At 53.9% G+C, this 20,472-nt stretch overlaps 1 protein-coding gene across 2 annotated transcripts in view; it reads left to right on the forward strand.

Moving 5' to 3' along the window:
• Window positions 1–1,708: 1,708 nt before the first annotated feature.
• Window positions 1,709–20,472, forward strand: part of UROC1 (urocanate hydratase 1) — a 35,486-nt gene continuing 16,722 nt past the window's right edge. The window contains exons 1-15 of one of the 2 annotated variants that reach the window (XM_033210925.1): window positions 1,709–1,882; window positions 7,743–7,873; window positions 8,857–8,950; window positions 10,071–10,130; window positions 10,451–10,579; window positions 10,743–10,804; window positions 12,596–12,662; window positions 12,763–12,906; window positions 14,466–14,554; window positions 16,502–16,649; window positions 17,129–17,229; window positions 17,572–17,751; window positions 18,292–18,389; window positions 19,030–19,102; window positions 20,291–20,412. In XM_033210925.1, the coding sequence (XP_033066816.1) occupies window positions 1,757–1,882; window positions 7,743–7,873; window positions 8,857–8,950; window positions 10,071–10,130; window positions 10,451–10,579; window positions 10,743–10,804; window positions 12,596–12,662; window positions 12,763–12,906; window positions 14,466–14,554; window positions 16,502–16,649; window positions 17,129–17,229; window positions 17,572–17,751; window positions 18,292–18,389; window positions 19,030–19,102; window positions 20,291–20,412 (1,624 nt within the window). In that variant the 5' untranslated portion in view covers window positions 1,709–1,756. The remainder of the gene's footprint in view (window positions 1,883–7,742; window positions 7,874–8,856; window positions 8,951–10,070; window positions 10,131–10,450; window positions 10,580–10,742; window positions 10,805–12,595; window positions 12,663–12,762; window positions 12,907–14,465; window positions 14,555–16,501; window positions 16,650–17,128; window positions 17,230–17,571; window positions 17,752–18,291; window positions 18,390–19,029; window positions 19,103–20,290; window positions 20,413–20,472) is intronic. The other variant, XM_033210924.1, reaches the window with a different exon arrangement.

Below are 20,472 nucleotides of genomic sequence, written 5' to 3' on the forward strand. Positions count from 1 at the left end.
GGGTTTCCAGGGTTCATTTAATTTGCTACTGTGGCTCACAAAACTCAGAGAAACACTTTATTATTGATGTGTACTTGTTTCTTATAAAGGACATTACAAAGAATATAGACGAACAGCCAGATAGACGAGATGCCCAGGACAAGGTGTGGGGAAGAGGCACAGAGCTTCTATCCTTCTCTAGGCCTGCCCCTCTCTAGGAACCTGCCTGTGCTCAGCTGTTGGGAAGCTCTTCTGAACCCTGTCCTGTTGGGTTTTTAGGGAGGCTTCATGACCTACACGACTGACTAAATCATTGACCTTTGGTGATCAACTCAACCTTCAGCTTCTCTCTCTTCCCCAAAGTCAGGGGGCTGCTGAAAGTTCCAACCCGCTAATCACAGGTTGGTTCCCTTGTCAACCAGCCCCCATCTTGAGGATATCAGGGATCTGCCAAGAGTTCTCTCATTAGAACAAAAGGGCTCCGCTCCTGTCACCCAGGAAATTCCAACAGATCTAGGAGCTCTGTGGCAGGAACCAGGGTCAAAGACCAAATGTTAGAACAAAAGATTCTCCTAGAGTTTCTATCTACCAGGGCCTCAGGAGCTTTGTGGCAGGAACAGGAAAGAGACCAAAGCCTGTTTCTTATTCTATCACAGTCTCTCATCGCCCCCATTAAGGGCGCCCTCCCTGTGCCACAAAACGGCCAGCATGGATGGGAGGGTGCTAGGGCCAGACCTTTGGGCCCTCAGGGCTCCAATCCGAGCTCCCCCTATGACTGGCTGTGTAACCCTGGGCAAGTCCCATCCTTCTCTCCACCTGTTTCTTCATCCTTAAAATGGGGACAACGAAACCCTCAGGGCTGACCCACAGGATGCTCTCAGAGGAGCAAACACTCAGAAGGCAGCTGGGCTTCCACGTGTGGGCCCTGCACTGGGGCTTTCCTAATGGCGCTCTGCCCCCTTACAGCCAAGCAGTCCATCGCCACCCACTTGTGTAGACAGGACATGGCCAAAGGCCACAGGGCTGGTCAGGCTCTGCACCGGGTACACCCAGGTGCGTCGCTTCCCCAGGACTGCTGGAATTCAACTTCGGCCACTTCTTGGCTGTGTGAGGGAGACCTGGGCCTTGGTTTCTCCATCAGTAGTGTAGGGTTTATGAAGAGTGCTTTCTGGCAGAGTTGTTAACAGATTTGGGGATGTGGGTCATCCCTCAGGCAGGTCTTTCAAAAAGAGCTTTGGGAAGTGGTACAGCGGTGTGCCCCCCAGCGGGAGCCAAGGAGGGCACACCTGCTGCCGGGGGCTCCCGCTCCACCTGTCACCCCACCCCCCAGCAGGAGGTAGCAGGAGGAGGGGATCTACACTCTATGCCCAGTTCAGTGTCACATGGCTCCCCATCTCCTCATCATCAACATCAAATGTTTGGTGTGGTGCCCTGAGGGCTGCCACAGCGCACCCCAGTATTAGAGCCCCACCCACCCTCTAAAGCTGTCCTGGACAGCACAGCCCTCCTGGAAGGGGAAGTGGGCCCAGTCCCCCTCCCCATCGTGAAGCCTGCCCTCCCACAGAGCTCTGCCCTCCCCGGGTCAGCACTGCAAGTGCCCTGCCTGAGGCCAGTGACCCTCCGACCTGCACATGACTCCCTGCACAGGCCAGGGACCCAATGAGGGACTGGAGGAGGTGGCCCTGCAGCTGGAGGTCCCCGCCCTGCTGGGCCTTATCTGCCCAGTTTCTTCCTAGTCTCCCCACAGTGCTGGCCTCTACCTCCATCTCAGCTACACATGTCCAGCCTCCAGGCGCTATGCTCTGGCCTGCCCCTGCGGCCCCTCCCAGAGAACCGGGGACGCCAGGCTGGGGTGCCCCATGCCCCAGTCAGGACCCCCAGCCTCAGCCTTGAGGAGAAACAGGTAAGCAGTGGGCTTGTGCTCCCGAGGCCTTGGCTTCTAGGCATCCTCCAGGTGAGCACCCTGGAGCACCCAGGCTCCAGGCACCCATAGTGAGCACCCAGGCTTCCTGCCCTCTCGGTGGGAGCTGCTCAGCCGCCCACCCTGGACTCCAGAGGCTCCAGCTGGTGTGGGTGCAATGCATGGTGGACTCTGTCTCTTGGGTGCAGCCGCCCTTGGGTGCAGGATCACTGTGTCTGTTTACAGATGAGGACCCTGAGGCTCAAGGTCAGCAGCCGGTCAGTGGTGGCACTGTGGCCACCTCCAGTGGGAGGAGGCCCTGGGCGGGTGTGAAGTGCGCCACACCCAGCACCGGGTCTGCCCCAGCAAGCAGAACGTTTGCGCACAGGTCAGCTCTTGCTTTCATTTGCAATGTAGCCGGTAGGCGGGTGCTAAGGAAAGATGGGCTGAGGCCAGTATCCCCTCACCTAACAGCAAAGCCGGCCAGGGATGGTGCACGCTTGCCAGCGACACCCTGTCTGGGAACCTCCCTTTTGTCATTTGTAAGCTTGAGATGAAAATGGTGATACCAGAGGATTGTGGAGAAGAGTAAATGAAATAAAGTGGGTGACATGGTTATATAGACTTTCCTCCTACTTTTTACTGGAAACTACTCAAGAATTTCGGAAACAGTAGAGAAGTGGAAACTACAAACAAGCATAAAGATTAAAAGAGGAATCCTACCTCCCCAGAAAAAGACAGCTGCCCTTTGCACCAGAGCCCCCTGGACTTTCCTGGAGCCACCCACAGAGGCCTAACAGGACGCAGTGGGGACAGTAGGGGTCGCTCAGGGAGGAGCTGGCGCTGGGGAAGGGGAAAAGGGGAAGCAGGTTGGTGGGGGTGGGAGGGGAGGGGAGTTGGGGGGCTAGGAGGATGCTGGGGATCCTTGTAGGAGTATGGCACTGGGGGCAGGTGAAGCAGGCGCTGGAGGGAAAAGGAAATGGGGGAGGGGCCAGCAGGGTAGGGTAGGTGGTGGGCTCTGGGGGGAGGGAGGAGGTAGGGGTTGGGAGGAGGGTAGGTGGTGGGGGTGGGGGTGAGGGGAGAGTAGGTGGTGGGTGCTGGGGTGGGGGTAGGGTAGGTGGTGGGGGTTGGGGGTGGGGTGAAGGTAGGTGGTGGATGCTGGGGTGATGAGGGGGTGGGTAGGTGGTGGGCTCTGGGGAGTAGAGGGAGGGTAGGTGGTGGGGGTGGGAGGAGGATAGGTGGTGGTTGCTGGGGGTGGGTGGTGGGTAGGTGGTGAGTGGTGGGGGTGGGAGAAGGGTAGGTGGTGGTTGCTGGGGTTGGGAGGAGGGTAGGTGGTGGGTGGTGGGGGTGGGGGAGGGGAGGTGGTGGGCGATGGGGTGGGGGATGGTAGGTGGTGGGTGGTGGGGGTGGGGAAGGGTAGGTGGTAGGTGCTGGGGAGTGGGGGGAGGTAGGTGGTGGGGGTTGGGGTGGGAGGAGGGTAGGTGGGGGTGATGGGATAGGGGAGGGTCGGTGGTGGGCACTGGGGGTCAGGGGATGGTAGGTGGTGGGTGCTGGGAGTTGTGGGGAGGATAGGTGGTGGGTGCTGGATGATGGGGGGTGGGTCGGTGGTAGGCACTGGGGGACAGGAGGAGGGTAGATGGCAGGTGCTGGGGCACAAGGGAGGGTAGGTGTGGACATTGGGGGCGAGAGGGTAGGTGTTGGGTACTGGGGGGCAGGGGGAGGGTAGATGGTGGGTGTTGGGGGGGGGAGGGTAGGTGGTGGGTGCTGGGAGATGGGGAGAGGGTAGGTGTTGGCACTGGGGGGCAGGGGGAGGGTAGATGATGGGTGTTGGGGGTGGGGGAGGGTAGGTGGTAGGTGCTGGGAGATGGGGAGAGGGTAGGTGTTGGGTACTGGGGGGCAGGGGGAGGGTAGATGGTGGGTGTTGGGGGTAGGGGAGGGTAGGCGGTAGGTGCTGGGAGATGGGGAAAGGGTAGGTGTTGGGCACTGGGGGCCAGGGGAGGGTAGTGTCAGGTGCTGGGGAGGCGGGTAAGTGGTGGGTCCTGGAGTGGGGCAGGCAGGTGGTGGGTACTCAGGGGCAGATTGCAAGCAGGTAGTCCTGCCCCTTTGCTCCCCTTGGCCCATCTCCCGGTTGTCCAGGTGTTGTTAATGTTTCTTCCCCTTGGTCACCCCCCTACTGGGTGCCAATGCCTTGACCTTCACCCTGGAGCTCAGGGAAGGCCCTGCAGCCTGCACATCCCCTGCAGTGCCCTGTAGCTGTGATCAGCTCCCCGTGGCTGTGATCAGCTCCCGGGGTGTCTTGTGTTGGGAGAAGGTGGCTCCAGGTGGAGGAGTGGCCACCTGGGCTTTGCTGGGTTATGTCCCTCTTTGCTTGAAGGTCAGGAAGCCCTTGGAGTAGGAGCGGGTGCAGGTCTGAGGGCTATGGGCGGCTCCCTGAGTCCTGTGGCTTGCCTTCTATTTTTTGTTTAAATGTGTTTCGTTGATCTTTAACATACATATTTGAAGACAATTTTATGAGATAAGAAGTTGAATGTATAAAAGTGTAAATTCCCCAGTTCACCTTCTGAAGTCACTATAGCCTTTTATTGATTGATTGATTGATTGATTGATTGGCATTTGTAAGCTGAAGATGAAGACAATGACACCAGGGGCTTGTGGAGGAGACCGAATGAAATAAAGTAGGTGACACGGTTATGTAGACTTTCCTCCTCCTCTTTCTTTACTGAAAACTACTCAAGAATTTCAGAAACACATTCTATGCATCTATGCAGTGCAGAAGATGTCTGTGAACCCTCTTAAAAATACAAGCAGAAGCGTCTATACACGTTAGGTTTTTTTCAGGTTGTTCTTTCTTGGTGCATTTAGAGGGTCCCGTCTTTGAATGGCTGCGTAGTGTTTCATGCTTTGGATGAACTAACGTGTGCGTCATTCTTTGCTCATCTTTAACAGAGCTCTGTGACTGGAGTGGGGCCTTCCTTTGCCAAGTTAATCAGGACGCTCTCAGCATGCGCCCGACACAGCTCTCACCATGCACAGGGAAATTTCAGTCACACAACTGAAGCAGTTCCCATGTTAGAAATGTCCTCAGTACCTCCCGCCATGTGCAGTTTGTGCTGGTGACCTTTCCCCCAAATCCACCCCATCCACAGCGCCTGTGCCAGGCATCCAGTAGCAGATCCGAAGATGGCTGGCGTCTGTGTCCCCATCACTACCAATATACTCCCCTCCTGAACTTCTTGAGGGCAGAACTCCACCGGGTTCATTTCCAGGTCTCCAGTGACAGCAGCAGATGTTTGCTGAATGAATGAGAGTTGCACTTGGAGCCCTAACAAACATCCCATCAGATTTCAACCGGCAGGAGGAACTTGAGAGGACTTCTTGGAAGAGGTGGCTATGGCAGCTTGGGCAAGGTTCTTAGCCTGGGAAAGAAGAAAGGCCATTTGGAGACAAGGGGAGGCAGTGTGCACAAATGTGGAGACGGAGCCATCCGAGGTGTGTCAGAGTGAAGGAGGTTCTTTGCAGGCCGGGGCTTGGTGTTGAGCTTGGAGAGCCAGACCCAGCCGGCTGATGGAGGACTCTAAATTCCAGGAACAGCATGGCCTTATCAAATGGGTAATAGGGAGCCCATGAAGGTTTCTGAAAAGGGGCATACCTGCTGCTTAACTATGCCCACCAGAGTATAAAGGCTTCTGTGGAGGTCCCAGAGGAGTGGGGAAGGCAGAGGCCCAGCTGGAAGAAAAAATGGGCAGCATGGTGGCCCACGAGTGTGGGAGATGACAGTTTTGACAACCAGGCACTCACACACACTTCGGTGTGCCAGGGGCTGTTCTAAATACCTCAATTCATTGAGTCTCCAAGGCAGTCCTCTGAGGGGGATACTGTTATTATGCCCACTTTACAGATGGGGAAAGAGCAGTCAGAGATTGGCAGTGGGCATGTGCCATGTGGCAGGCCTGTGTCCACAGCAGCCTTGCAGAGCCACTGCAGCCCATGCAACCCAGAGTGCTATCCGCACCCAGGAAGTCTGGCTGCAGGTCCTGGCTCTCAACGCAGCCTCGGCGTAGAGCTGGTGGGGACCCTGATGAAGCCTGTGCTGGGGGGTGCAGGAATAAGAGTGACTCAGATGAAGCCAAGCCATTTGGATAGTGGCCATGGTTTCTGGCAGAAATAGTGACAGAAACTTTCATGTGGGTGAGGTTTAAAAGTGAGCTACTGCCCCACAAGCTGACTGCCAGGTTAGAATGAAAGTAAGTCCTAGGCTGAACACACACACACACCCTGCACTGTGGGCTGAACAACGTTGCAGGCTGGCATCCTTTCATTTCGGTGCTCAGCCACCATGCAGGACAGGCGTGTGCCTGGCACAGGTGCCCTGATGCCCGAGGCAGGGTTCTGTTACTGCCTGTATTAGCTTCCCATGTCTGCTGTAATACATCTCCACAAGTGTAGTGGCTTAAAACAACACATATTTATTCTCCTACAGTTCCAGAGGTCCGGTCACGTGACCTGTGTGAGCCCCATGGTCTTGTTTTAATGCTGAGTGCTGCCTCCTGTCTGAGGCATGGAGGATTACATCCAGGCCAGTGAGAGTGAGCCTTTCTTCCCGACTGAAAAGAATATTTATTGCATGCCTGTTAGGTAACTCTAGATACAGAGGATGAAGTATTAAGCAAAAAATAGAAAACAATTTTCATGAACTAAATAAAAACATGAAATTGCAGATTAAAAGGCAGTTTATCCTGGAAAGAAAAAAAAACCTTGATATAGAATAATCAACACAAAGACGTATCTAGGCCAAATTACTGAATTTCAGCAATAAAGAAAAATTCAATGGTTAGCAAATGGAAATTTTATACAAGGGGGAAATGTGGCAGACAGAGCTTTGGGGCTGTATTTCGGATTTGGAAAAAGGGCACAAGTTTGTGCTTCATTTCAGAACAGATTGAGCTTCTTACACATTTCACCTTTAAGAATGGCCAAGTCATTTCCATCAGCTGACACGATTTTAAATTCACTAATTTTCACAGAACCTTTGTTGTACTTTTTGAGCTATGTAATTACCTGAACAATGTTTCTAATGCATTTGACACAACTGATTATGAAAGAGGTCCTCCTTGTCTAGCATATGAGTAAAATGTCCCATCAAGCCCCAGGGCTGAGGCTGGCACTGCCTTTAGAATAGCGAGGACAGTGGTCTCAGGTTGCAGCTACCGCCTACCAGCAGGCTGCGAAATCAGTTTAGGAAGTGCAGCAGTACTGATTTGAAAGTGAAATGAAAGGAGCTAGAAGAGGATGGATGTATTAGAACCCATGTGGGAAGGCTGAGTCTTGTTCTTGTTGCATGGAGTATAGGTGTATGTATCTGGGTAGCCATAGGAATTGCTTTCTGTGGCTCACAATCAAAAGAGTTCATGTGTGTGTATAAATATATGTTGCTTTTGACAGCTTTTTCTTGTATGCGCTTGCACTTGCACAGGGTACTTAAGGCTACGTGGGGTCTACTCTCCCCGCTGGAGCCTCTGCATCCTACACCATAGCCACAAGCCTCGGGCAGGCCCCTCTCTGGTCCCTGCCTGGGGGTAAGCAGCGCCATCCCCAGAACAGGAGTGGTTCACCATAAGCAAGAAGAGAGAGGGATCAGTCTGCCTTCATGAAAGGGGCAGGAGGGAGCAATCAGGGAAGGTGTTCTGTGGAAGGTGACACTGTAGATGGGCCTGGGGTGAGAACAGACGGTCTCTGGGTGGACAACAGGCTTCTAAGTGGAGCAAAGGCAAATCCATTTGGAAGGAGGATGGCCCATCACCAGGCCTCAGAACACTGGGCCTGGACCCCCAGCCCCCACTGCCTCTCTGCTCTCCTACCCCAGCTGGCACTGAGGAACGCCCTGCGCTACTTCCCCGCGGATGTCCAGGACCTGCTGGCCCCAGAGTTTGCCCAGGAGCTGCAACTGTACGGGCACATCTACATGTACCGGTTTTGCCCCGACATTGAAATGAGGTCAGCCTTGTGGGCACAGCTTCAAAGGGACCCAGAGGGGCAGGCAGCTCCCACAAGGGACTGTGCTGGGGGCCAGGAACAACGGGAGAGTCGGCAGTGAGGGGGAAACCCAGTCTGTCCAGACTAGGAGGCAGGGGAGAGAAGATTCTGTGTTGTCATCTCAGAAGCTGGAGCCCAGTGCTGGCTGCAGCCCCTGAGCCTGCCAGAAGATGGGAGCAGCTGCTCAGGACTCTCAGGCCCGGCCCATCTGTCCTGAGCAGCCAGTCCTGTGCAATTCTGGAGCCAAATTGTACACAAAACCTCTTTTAAAAACCATGACTTTTTGTTCTGCCAGAGGGCAGGGAGAGCTTTGGGGAGCTCTGGCAGTGACTTCAAATACCTCACGATCTCGATGAGGGTCTCAAACCACAGTGTGCACAGCACCCCTGGAGGCCTTGTGGGAACACGGGCTGCCAGGCCTTACCCCAATTTCAGACCCAGCAGTTCTGGGGTGGGGCTTCGAGTCTGCATATCTGCAGTTGTTCTTGAAGGTGCCAGCGGCCCAGGCTTGCCTTGAGTCATCCCAGGGTTGTTCCCTTTAAAGTAGGAGCCATGTTCCTCACTCCAGCCAGTACCTCCAGGCCTGGCACCTGCTGGAGAATTGGTGCCCAAAAGTGTTTGTTGAATTAATGAAAGAAGAAATGAATAAACTCTGCTTACCCAGAGGGACAGGCTTCTGGAGAGCAGTCATCAGTTCTGCTTTGCCAGCAGCTGTCTCCCAGGTGGAGTGTGCCAAATACGGAAGGAGAGCAGGGTGGGCTGGGGCCTGAACGCCACATCCCTCAGCCCTAGTGGCTCTGGAGCCCCCACTGTATGTTCCTAGCTAGTTCTGCAGGTCCCGGGTCCGGCTATCCTTGCCTGAGCAGCCAGGGGCTGGGCGGGGCCAGGCTAGATGCTGTGCTTTGGCGGGAAGGGCAGCCTGGCGGTTGGGCTTTCCCTTGCAGGGCCTACCCGGTTGAGCAGTACCCCTGCCAGACGAAAGCGGCCGCTGCCATCATGCATATGATCATGAACAACCTGGATCCCGCCGTGGCCCAGGTAATAGCCAGGGAAACCGAGGCCCAGCACTGTCCAGCAGAAACAGAAGGCGAGACACCAGCATCATGCTTTCAAGCTCTTAATTTTGAGATAATTATAGATTTACAGGAAGTTGCAAAGCTAGTAAGAGAGGTCCCTGGCCCTTCCCTCGGCCTCCCCCAGTGGTTGCATCCGTGGCTGTAGTACAGCCTCAAAACCAGGACGTCACTGTGGCTGCAGTGGACACATGTCCAATTTTAAATGTTCTAGCAGCCATATGAAAAAGTAAAAATAAACGAATTTACACTATATTTTATTCATCCTGATATATCAAAAATATTATTTTTTTACTTTTTACTTTCTTTTTTTTTTTTTTTTTAGAGAGACAGGGTCTCACTCTGTGGCCCAGGCTGGAGTATAGTGGCTTGATCTTGGCTCACTGCAGCCTTAACCTCCAGGGCTCAAGCATTCCTCCCACCTCAGCCTCCCGGGTAGCTGGGACTACAGGCACCCGCCACCACGCCCAGCTCCGAAATACTATTATTTTAATATGTAATCTATATAAACATTATGAATGAGATATTTTACATTGTTTTTCATCCTGAGACTTTGAAATCAGGGTGTATCTATGCAAGGAGCAGAGCTGAAAAGCCATGCATGGCTGGTGGCCACCATATTGGGTAGCATGGATCTGGCCCCTTAGGCCTGTCTTGGGTACCCTGAGCCCGTCTACAGAGCAGCTGCCCACATTTGAGAATGGAATGTCTCTGGGGTGTGTCCCTGCATTCCTTGGGGGAGATATGTTGCCAGAATGTAACCACTTTGCCTAGTAGGTGGGAACGCCCTAAACCCTGGCCCTGGCCCTAGGCCCTGGTCACAGCTCAACCCTGCCTTTGACCCCAGGCTGAGTTCCCACTGTGACCCCAGACCCAGATCCGCCCCTAACCCCAAGCTGAGCCCTTGCTCCAGTCGCATCCAGGGCCGGTGTTCTTGCAGATGTGTCTGTCTCTGGGCCTCACACTTCTGGCTTCTCTCCTTGCCCCATTGGGCCCCCAGGGGATGAGGGCCCTTTCTCTCCTTGTCTGCGACTCCATAGGCCCTTCCCAGGCCTTCCTCTCAGATGACCCTGCGTCTTCCTCAGTTTCCCCAGGAGCTGGTGACTTACGGAGGAAATGGGCAGGTGTTCAGCAACTGGGCTCAGGTACTGTGCACCATGTGACCTCGCCCCCACCCCTGGCCTTTCCCCTAGTCTGGTCCTCTGGCCTAGGAGCTTACAAACCCATGGCTCAGGATACAGGCCTCTGCCTCCCTGGTGCCTGAGGCTCCAGCATTGTAGACTGTGTGGGGAAATTTCAGGTTATAGGAATGGACGAGGTGGTGTTGAGGGAGGCACCAGGGCCACTGGAGTGGAATGGAGACCTGGGGGCCTGCGGGAGCTGTCTGGGCATGGATGGTGGTGTGGGGCTGGGCGTGGGGTGCTGCTTCCGCGGACAGATTCCCCACACTCTGCTCCTCCCCCAGTTCTGGTTGACCATGTTCTACTTGTCGAAGATGACAGAGGAGCAGACTTTGGTCATGTACAGTGGGCACCCGCTCGGTCTCTTCCCCAGCAGCCGCAGCGCCCCCCGGCTCATCATCACCAATGGGATGGTGGGTCCTCAGCAGTGGGCACAACACCTGCCCAGGGCTCCAAAGAAAGGGTGCTGACGCCAGAAAGAAAGCCCAGTGCCCCAATGCTGTGCATCACCCCCTGGGCTCTGTGCTCGCCCTCCAAGACCTCAGCCCCTCTGTCTGCCCCCATCCTCTTCTCCAGGTCATTCCCAACTACTCCTCCCGGATGGAGTATGAGAAGCTCTTTGCCTTGGGGGTTACAATGTAAGTCGCTATTTCAGTCTATTTACACGGTGTTTCCCTGTTAGCCATGGGTCATTATAAAACAAAATGGTGATATTAAATACAAGTTTGGAAAGACATAGTCACAGAACTGTAGCATAATTGATTTTATTTTTATGCATTCCCTAGTAATTTTATGTATATGCTTACAAATTTTATATTCTTGAATGCAAGAGAACCTACAATTTTAGATCCTGCCTTTTCCCACATTTTATTATGAAAAATTTCAAACATACAGAAAATTGACCGAATTTACAGTGAATACCACCAAATTTTTGTGATGAATGTGCTACTTACCATACTCACTTTATCATGTGGCTGTCTATCTGTCCCTCTGCCTATCCATTCATTCAACTTGTTGTTTTGGGGGGGTTTTTTTGTGTGTGCATCTCAAAATCAATTGTAAATATTACTGACTGGAAGTCAATATTTGTTTACAGTTTTTTTTTTCTTTTGAGGTGAAACTTGCATGTAATGAGATGCACACATCTTATGTGCACCACATTTCGGGTTCTGACAAAGTGTGCATCTGTGCAACCAAAACCATTAGGCACAGAATGCTGCCAGTGCCCCAGAGAAGTCCCTCACGCCCCCTCTCAGGGAATGAAGGCTTTTCATTTGCTACAGAGGTAAGGCAAACTATTTCTTTTTCTTTCCTTTTTTTCTTTTTTTTTTGTTTTTTTGAGACGGAGTTTCGCTCTTATTGCCCAGGCTGGAGTGCAGTGGTGCGATCTCGGCTCACTGCAACCTCTGCCTCCTAGGTTCAAGTGATTCTCCTGGCTCAGCCTCCCAAGTAGCTGGGATTACAGGCATGTGCCACCAGGCCCAGCTACTTTTTTCTATTTTCAGTAGAGATGGGGTTTCACCATGTTGGCCAGGCTGGTCTCGAACTGCTGACCTCAGGTGATCCGCCCACCTCAGCCTCCCAAATTGCTGGAATTACAGGCATGAGCCCCAGAGGCTGGCAATGCAAAGTATTTCATCAAGCATTATAAATGGAGCTACAATGAAAAGGAGATCCCTCTCACATCCTAGATTCTCCAGTTGACCTGTCTCCAGTGTCTCCTGTGTTCTTCCAAACACTTTCTATGCAAGCGGACTTGGCAATTTAGGTGGTTAGACCATTGGGGCCGGCCTCTGTGCCTTGCCTTTCCCACCTTCACAAGACAGCTAGGAGATTGCTGTATTTCAGGAAGCAGATCTCACGCATTCTTCCTTTACCTGCAATGTTCAATTGCACTAATTTATTGAACCCTCTTGCCTCCCAATCTGGCTTGCTTCCACGGCACAGTGCAGGGCCCTGACCCTCTCTGCCATGTGGTGTTTTATGGGTCACATAGGCTGCTGCTCACTTCTCTCGTCTTCGGTGGAGGGGCATCTCAGCAGCTTCAGGTCTTGGCCCCTGCATGCAAAGTTGTGGTGAACATCCTTGTGTGTGTCTCCGCCTGGCATAAGCATGTAGTGTGGGCATGCTGTGCACGTCCAGCTGGAGTCCATACGGCCAAATATTCCCCAAAGCAATTCTACACCAATTGCACTACAGTTTTTAACAGAACAGAATCTGCTTGTAAAATGTCTGGGAGGCGAGAGGGGACAAAGGTGTCCATAGCCTTCTTGTGTTGTCTGTGCTCTCTCTATGTATTTTATGTAAAGGAGAATATATTAATGCCTCTTGGGTAAATACTAATTTTCAGCCTCCTAAAGGGAGTGGCTGGGAGGGCCTGGGCCTGGCACTGGCTGAGCCCTGGGCTTGGCTTCTCTCCCTGTGATCAGGTACGGCCAGATGACAGCAGGTAGCTACTGCTACATCGGTCCCCAGGGAATTGTCCACGGCACTGTGGTGAGAGATGGGGCCACTCCTGGCTGCGGGCGTCCCAGCATGGGGGGTGGAGGGGGCGGGCTGCAAGTGGGCAGTGATCCCCTACCTTTTCTCCCTGCAGCTCACCGTGTTGAATGCTGCGCGTCGGTACCTGGGCATCGAGGACTTGGCTGGGAAGGTCTTTGTCACCTCTGGGCTTGGTGGAATGAGTGGGGCTCAGGCCAAGGCCGCAGTCATCGTGGGGTGCATCGGTGTGATAGCAGAGGTGAGCTGGGGGCTCCTAGCCTTCGCTCCTGCCTGCCTGCCTTCCTCCCTCCCTCCTTCCTCCAGGACCGCTCATACTACAGACCCCCTCTTCTCATCCTTCCTTGCCCAGCCCACCCTTGCCTCCTCCACAAAGCCCCACTGGACCTCACTGGGTGGGTTTCCATGGTGACGTAAGCTTCCTGCCTTCAAAGTGCCCATCACCCTGCATGGGTAATGCCTGTCAGCTGCCCTCCCACAAAACTCTGACCTAGCTTTCCTGTATCCCACCGCATCCCTGGAATACAGATGGGAGGGAATGAATGTGTGTGAATAAATGAACTCATAGACTCCCCACCTTGAACAGGTGGGGAGGCAGACAGGTCACCCTCCATAGAAGTGAGTACAAGAAGCTTTCCCTCAGTGGCCCCATCTTAGTTATTTGAGTTTCTATAAAGGAACACCTGAGGCTAATTTATAAAGAAATGAGGTTTGTTTGACTCAGTTCTGCAGGCTGTACAGGAAGCATGGTGCCCACATCTGCTTCTGTTGAGGTCTTCGAAAGCTTCCACTCATGGTGAAAGGTGAAGGGGGTCTGGTGGGTCACACAGTGAGAGAGGGAGAGCAGGGAGAGGAGAGGGAGGTGCTGGACCTTTTAAACAACCAGCTCTTGTAGGAACGAACAGAGCAAGAACTCAGTCATTACTGCAAGGACTGCATCAAGCCATTCATGAGGAAGCTGCCCCATGACCCAAACACCCCCCACCAGGCCCCACCTCCAACACCAGGGATCAAATTTTAATATGAGATTTGGGAGACAAATATATCCCAACTATAGCAGGCTCTCATCTTTCTTTGGTGGGTGCTAAGGAGAGGAAGGGAAGTCGAAAGTGGAGGAGGCAAGGAGCCTTGAGGCAAGCCTTGGCGATAGGTGCCGGTGGAATTTCCACTCAGTTGATGCCAAACCTACATCATACATACCTGTGCTTGTTAGGAGTGCACTGAGCTGCAGGTAACAGGAAACCTACCTACAGCAGCTTGTATAAATAGGGTTTTATTTTTCTCATGTAACCAATAGTGTTGGCATTGGTTTGGCAGCTCAATGATGCTAATATCTCTAGATTCCCTTGGGATTCCCTTGTAGAAACAATTGCTGCCCCCACCCCAGCCATCCTATCCATGTTCAAGACAGGAAGAGGTGAGAAGGGAAGTGGCTGCTACAACTGTATTTTATCAGGAAAGTCATGTCTCCAAATCCCTTCTTTTATCTCGTTGGTTAGTCTTAGATGAAATCGATGTTTTTATCTGCAAGGGAGGATGGAGATAGTGGACAGGTCCTTGTGATTATCTTGGACGTAGGTTATCTCCTGGGGCTGAACTGTGTCACCCTGAACCCCTACCTGGGTTCTGCTGATAAGGGAGGTGGGAGAAGGAATAAATAGAGGAGGCAGCTTGTGGTGTCTTCCCTGAGACTGTGTTATAGAAAAGCAAGGGACCTACGGGAGATGTCGCCTTCCTAGTTGAGGATGATACACTTAGGGAAGATTTGTAACTGCGTGTCCCCGTGTCTCATGGCCCCAGGTGGATAAAGCAGCCCTTGAGAAACGCCACAAGCAGGGCTGGCTGATGGAAGTGACTGACAGCTTGGACCGCTGCATCCAGAGGCTCAGGTACAGTTCCAAGCTTAACTCCAGACACCTGACACCTGACACATGGCAGCAGGAGACCACAAGAGGACCCCCAGGGGGCAGCTTGGTGTGGGCCTGCTTAATGCCCGACAGCTGGCCGCATGTGGGCACCACACGTACATGTACATGTACATATACATGCACACACATGCGCACATGCACACAAGGGCTGACCCGAGGGTGGTGATAGGACAGAAGCCACTGGAAGGGCCTCCAACATTCCGTCATTGCCAGCATGGAGGCAGCCACTGGGCTGCCGGCTTGGTGCTCAGACACTTGGTTCTGATGGGCTTTGGGCAGCCTTCTTGGGGCTCCCATGCTCCACCCTGGTTCTGTGAAGCACGTGTCTTCTTTTCCCTGCTGTGTGGGCTCGCAGAATCAGCCTGGCCTGTGATAGGGGCTGCCCTGTGCTGTTGCAGTGGCGAGCCTGCAAGGCGTGCACTCCCTCCCTGTGCTCCAGGCCAGAGCTTCGCCCGTGGTGCTGAGGGGTGGTCAGTGGGTTTCTCTGCCTCACCCCCAGGCAAAGTCTTCAGAGGTATTTCAGTGGGATGGTGGGAAGACTGCCCTGGGGGCTCCTGCTTGGATGCCACTTTTGAAGCATCCTCTCAATTAATTTACCATGCAGAGCAGAGTCCTGTTACAGGAAGACACTTTGGTGCGCTGGTTGCCCACCTGGCTTCGAGCAGAATCTCCACAGGGGCTTAAAAGCTGTTTCTGATGAAAATGTAAACAAAATTTGAGAAATGATGCAGTGAACTATTTTGACCTAGATCATCCTAAAATACCAATCCAACCACACTGCACCCTCTTTAGAACTCTCAGATAATTTTTCGTCAATGATAGAAGAAATTCTACACTCCAGGTGTGCTGTGAGGGGCTTCCCTGACCTAACTCCCATCCCTGTTCAGGCCGTTTAGCATCCTGATTGTGTGCATGTACACACACACACACACATAAACACACACACAAAACACATGCACATACATGTAGCCACACAGACACACACACATACATAAAGACACACATAAACACACATACACACACACACAGAGAACACAGCACACACATGCACACATGGTTACACATACAAACACACACAACATATGCATGCAAATAAACACACAGACACATAGCACAATAACACACAAGACACACACACACAGACGCACACATAAACATAGACACACAACACATGCATGCACACACAGGCACACACAGAGTGCACACATGCACACACATAAACGCACACATACACACACATAAACACAGACACAGGCATACACACATGCACACACAAACACAAACAAGTATAAACACATAACACATACACAAACATAAATACAGACACAACACACACATGCATACACACAAACATGCATAAACACACAATACATATGCACACACATGCACACACAACACAATGCACATATATAAATAAACATATAAACACATAACATACATACACACACAACACACACACATGCATGTAAACACACACAAACATGCATGTAACAAACACAGAAACATGCACATAACAACACACATGCACACATGCATAAACATGTGCAGAGACACATAGCACACATAACACAAACACATACACATACAGGTGCACACAAACACACACACATAAACACACAGACACATGCACACACCATAAACACACACAGACACACAAACACACGTATATGTCCACAATATCTATTCTCACACACATGCATACACATATGCATATACATACATATATACATATATGTACACATGCATGCACATCCACACATGAACACACACACATACACATACATCAAAATCAGTTTAAGGAACTGCTTCAAGCAACCTGCCTGCCACACTTCCGCAGCCCCTGAGCTGGGGAAGACCCATGGGAATGGAGTGAGCTCCTGAGCTCCCAGGAGCTCACGGTTCCCACAGGGTCGTTGAGCTGGGATGGCAACAAGCCCCGGGTTGGGCCAGCCTCCCTGCTGCCCTGCGACTGTGTGTCCTTTCCTACCTTGTCAACCTTGCACCCCTGGGGGAGGGGAGGTGCCTGGCTCCCTCGGGCTTCTCCAGGCCGCTCCCGGTGAGCGTTCAATCTGCTCTCTCATGGAGGCCACACCACCTTCTCTGCGTATTGCTGCTTTTTGATACCGCTACTACCTGCAAGTCCTGTTCAAATCTTCTGTTCCCCAAAATATGCTTTGATTTCTTGTCCTATTTTTCCGAATAATTTTGGGAATCATCTCTAGTGAATCCTGCGACTCTGGGGCCACCTTGATGAGTTCTGTAACGATCCCTGTGGAGGTCCCACATCGATAACCTGAATTCCATAGATCGCCCAGGCAGTTTTGCCGCTGCCATGTGGGTTTTCTGATCTGGGGCATTTGGGTCTGGATTTTCCCTTTATAGTTTTGTGTCCTGAACAAAAGTCGGGGTCCTGCAGGCATGCTGCATGGCCCAGCCCCATGGTCCCCACGCTTGCACATGATACCTCTTGTGGCCTCCTGGGTCTGCCCCTGTGTGCAGCTGGGGTGCAGGTGTGTCCGGGGCACCTATGCATAGGTGCGGGGGGCACCTGTTCTGCTCTTGTGTCCTTCCAGGGAAGCAAGGAAAAGAAAGGAGGTGCTCAGCCTTGGTTACCATGGCAACGTGGTGGCGCTTTGGTGAGTGGGGGTTGGGAGTTGATAGCCAGCTTGAGAACCCAGATGGGCCCCCCTGAGCAAAGACCCCAATGCTGACCAGGAGCTGCTGGGACACAAAGCTTCGAGCCTCAGTTCAGCGCCACCCTTGTTGGCCCACACCCTTACCCAAGCTTGAAGCGGCCGTCCCTGCTCTGCCCACAGCCTTCCCGTAGGTTCTCTTTCCAGGGGAAAGCAGGGTCTAGCTCAGGCTGTGCCTGCTGGATTTGTGAATGGGAAAATGTGCTACGGTCCCCGCCCGGCTGGCCCCAGACTCTGGGCCCAGGCTGTGTGTGGCTTGCACTGACCACCCCATGGCTTCCCCAGGGAGCGCCTGGTCCACGAATTGGACACGACGGGGGAATGCTTGGTGGACCTGGGGTCAGATCAGACATCCTGCCACAACCCGTTCAATGGCGGCTACTACCCCGTGCAGCTCAGCTTCACGGAGGCCCAGAGCCTCATGGCCTCCAACCCTGCTGTGTTCAAGGACCTGGTCCAGGAAAGGTGCTACTCGGGGTTGGGGGTGGCAAAAGCATTTGGCCTGGGCAGACCACCTTGTCCTGCTCTGGCCGCCACCTGGTTCTCCAGCAACCAGCTGTGTGGCCTTGGCAAGACATTAACCTCTCTGAGCCTCTGCCTCCACCCATCAGATGGAGTCATGACACACTTACCTCTTAGCAGTGCAGGGGGACAAGCTGGAGTGACATTTGTTGAATGCCCAGTGTAGTCCTAGCATGGCGCCAAGTAGATGCTGGGGTGTGAGACTTTTCTGGGACATCTGTTTTTCCCCAGGGCCTGATGGCGTTGGGGACCAGGAAATGCTTGTTTAGGGAGCTGCTAGTTGGGCCTTGAAGGGTGCAGAGGTTCCAAACAGATGGCAGGGGCAGGGGCATTCCAGGTGGATGGGGCCAACCCAAGGAGCAGGGGCAGTCCAGGCAGTAGGGCTGGAAGTTGGCAGGGAGCATGGCAGGCAGTGCTGTGTGTGCCATGTGGGGGCGGCCCCAGGGCCTCACAGCGGTGGTGCTGACCCATGGCTTGTTGCAGCCTGAGGAGGCAAGTCTCAGCCATCAACAGGTTGGCCAAGGAGAAATTCTTCTTCTGGGACTATGGCAACGCCTTCCTCTTGGAGGCCCAGAGAGCAGGTAGGAGGGAGGAGGAGGAGGGAGGGGCCACAACCCTGGGCCCAGCCTCTTGGGCCAGTGCCTCTGGCTCCCACCTCACTCGGAGGCTCAGCCATGGGTGGCCCCGCTAATCCCCACCGAGGCTTCGCTGTGCCTCTGTCAGGCCTTCTGCATGCTGGCCCTGCCAGATGGCTCAGCCTCTCTGGGCCTCAGTTTCTCCACATGCTTTAGGAACATAAAGTCCCATAAGGAGAGCAGGTACAAGACTCAGGCGTAAGCTCCAGTCCCAGAATTGCAGCTTTCCTTTTCCGTGATGGAAACTTCCTTCCGTAAAATGGGCAATTCTTTCACGGGGCATGAGGTTCAAAAGCCACAGTGTCCGCGGTAGGAAGTCCCCCAACCCTGTCCACCTCCCTGCAGGTGGCGGGCTGTGGTGCGCTGGAGGCTGATGCGGCGTCCATGGCAAGCACATGCATCCTGTGCCCGGCCACATAGATGGCGGCAAGCCGGCCACGGCTGCCCCTGCTTTTCTCTTCTTTCACTTGAAAAAGACCTTGCGGGTCCTTCCCCAGCCTCCCACTGGGCCCTGTGTTTAAGTTGCCATCTAGGGTGGCCATGGGTGTCCTGCCTTGGGCGGTGACTGTCCAGGCTCTGCCCACAGGAGCGGATGTGGAGAAGAAAGGTGCTGGCAGGACAGAGTTCCGCTACCCTTCCTACATGCAGCACATCATGGGGTGAGTGACAGGCAGCTGCCACATCTAGTGTGCCCAGTGCTGCCCCTGCCCCCTTCAGGGTCTGGGTCCTGGGTGTTTAGGTTGGAGAAGCCTCAGCCTCTGACTGCCCCTGAGGTCATGCGCTGAGACCTCCACACCGCCCCAAAGTGACCAGGCTCCGTTCGTGGGTTTTCCACCACAGACAGGCAGGTGAGGAGGAAATGCAGATGAGAGACACCTCCTGCAGGGCCTCAGCGAGAACAGGGGACTGCCAGCCCTAGAGGCCGAGGCCACTTCCTGGCAAACACCTGCCCCTGAATGGTGTTTCTTCACAGGCCCTCATGGGTGTGTCTTCACAGGCCCTTGTGGGCAGCTGATGGCTGGATCATGAAGCCCAGCACCTGCTGTGGCCCTGGGGGTCGTGGGCCTCTCTGGCCATGGGGGTCAGGTCTGGGGAGGGCCAGCAGCCCAGGACAAGCAGGGCATGAGGGCAGGAGCCAGAGAGGAGCCTGGGCGAGGCTGAGAAGTCTGGGCTTTCTGCTGTGGGTGGGAGGGGCCACATGACTTCTGGAAGATGTGCCAGTCCTCAGTGGGTGCCACATGGGACCAGAGAGAGATGGAGGTGTGAAAGGCAAATGCCACTCACCGTCAGGCTCACTGTGGGGTGTAGAGGTGGGAGGGGCTGAGCACTGGCAGCCGGCACTCTCCGGAGAGGGAGGGCTGCCCAGGAGGAGGTGCCCCCTGGCCTAGCAAGTGCAGAAACCCAGGGAGGGCCCAGGCCGTGGCATCCTCCCCCCAGGACAACCCTGCCTTGAAGCCTGCCTCCTGGGAAGATAAGCTCACCTAGGCCGAATTCCCCAAGGCCACCGCCCCAGGTTGACTCTCCTCTCAATGTGACTGTCACTTTTAGGCGACAGATTTTCTTGTCATCTGTAACAGCAATTGGGGGCATTTCTGTTTGCCCAGGTCCCGGATTCCTATTCCTGTGGCTAGAGATGGTACAACTAGGAGGCAGGGATGGAGGGCTGGGGGCACTGGGACACAGAGAGGGGACAGGGAGGCCCCTGGAACTTGCTGTCCAATGGCAGCTTAGGGGGTTCCACACCCCAATTCTGGACGCTGAGCCCTCCTCCCTGGCGTGCTCACACCTGCACCCCCTCTCCCGCCCAAGCCAGCGGGCCCAGGGTGAGGAGGCATCTGTGCTTGCAGGGACATATTCTCCCAGGGATTTGGACCTTTTCGCTGGGTCTGCACATCGGGGGACCCCCAGGACCTGGCGATCACAGACGAACTGGCCGCATCTGTGCTGGAGGAAGCCATCGCTGATGGAGGTGATGCTGTTGGTGGGGGTGCCCCTGGGTGGGTGGCCCCCAAAACTCCTGCCTCCATAG

This window comes from Trachypithecus francoisi, unplaced genomic scaffold, assembly GCF_009764315.1.
Source record: "Trachypithecus francoisi isolate TF-2019V2 unplaced genomic scaffold, Tfra_2.0 Lachesis_group0, whole genome shotgun sequence".
Lineage (NCBI taxonomy): Eukaryota > Metazoa > Chordata > Mammalia > Primates > Cercopithecidae > Trachypithecus > Trachypithecus francoisi.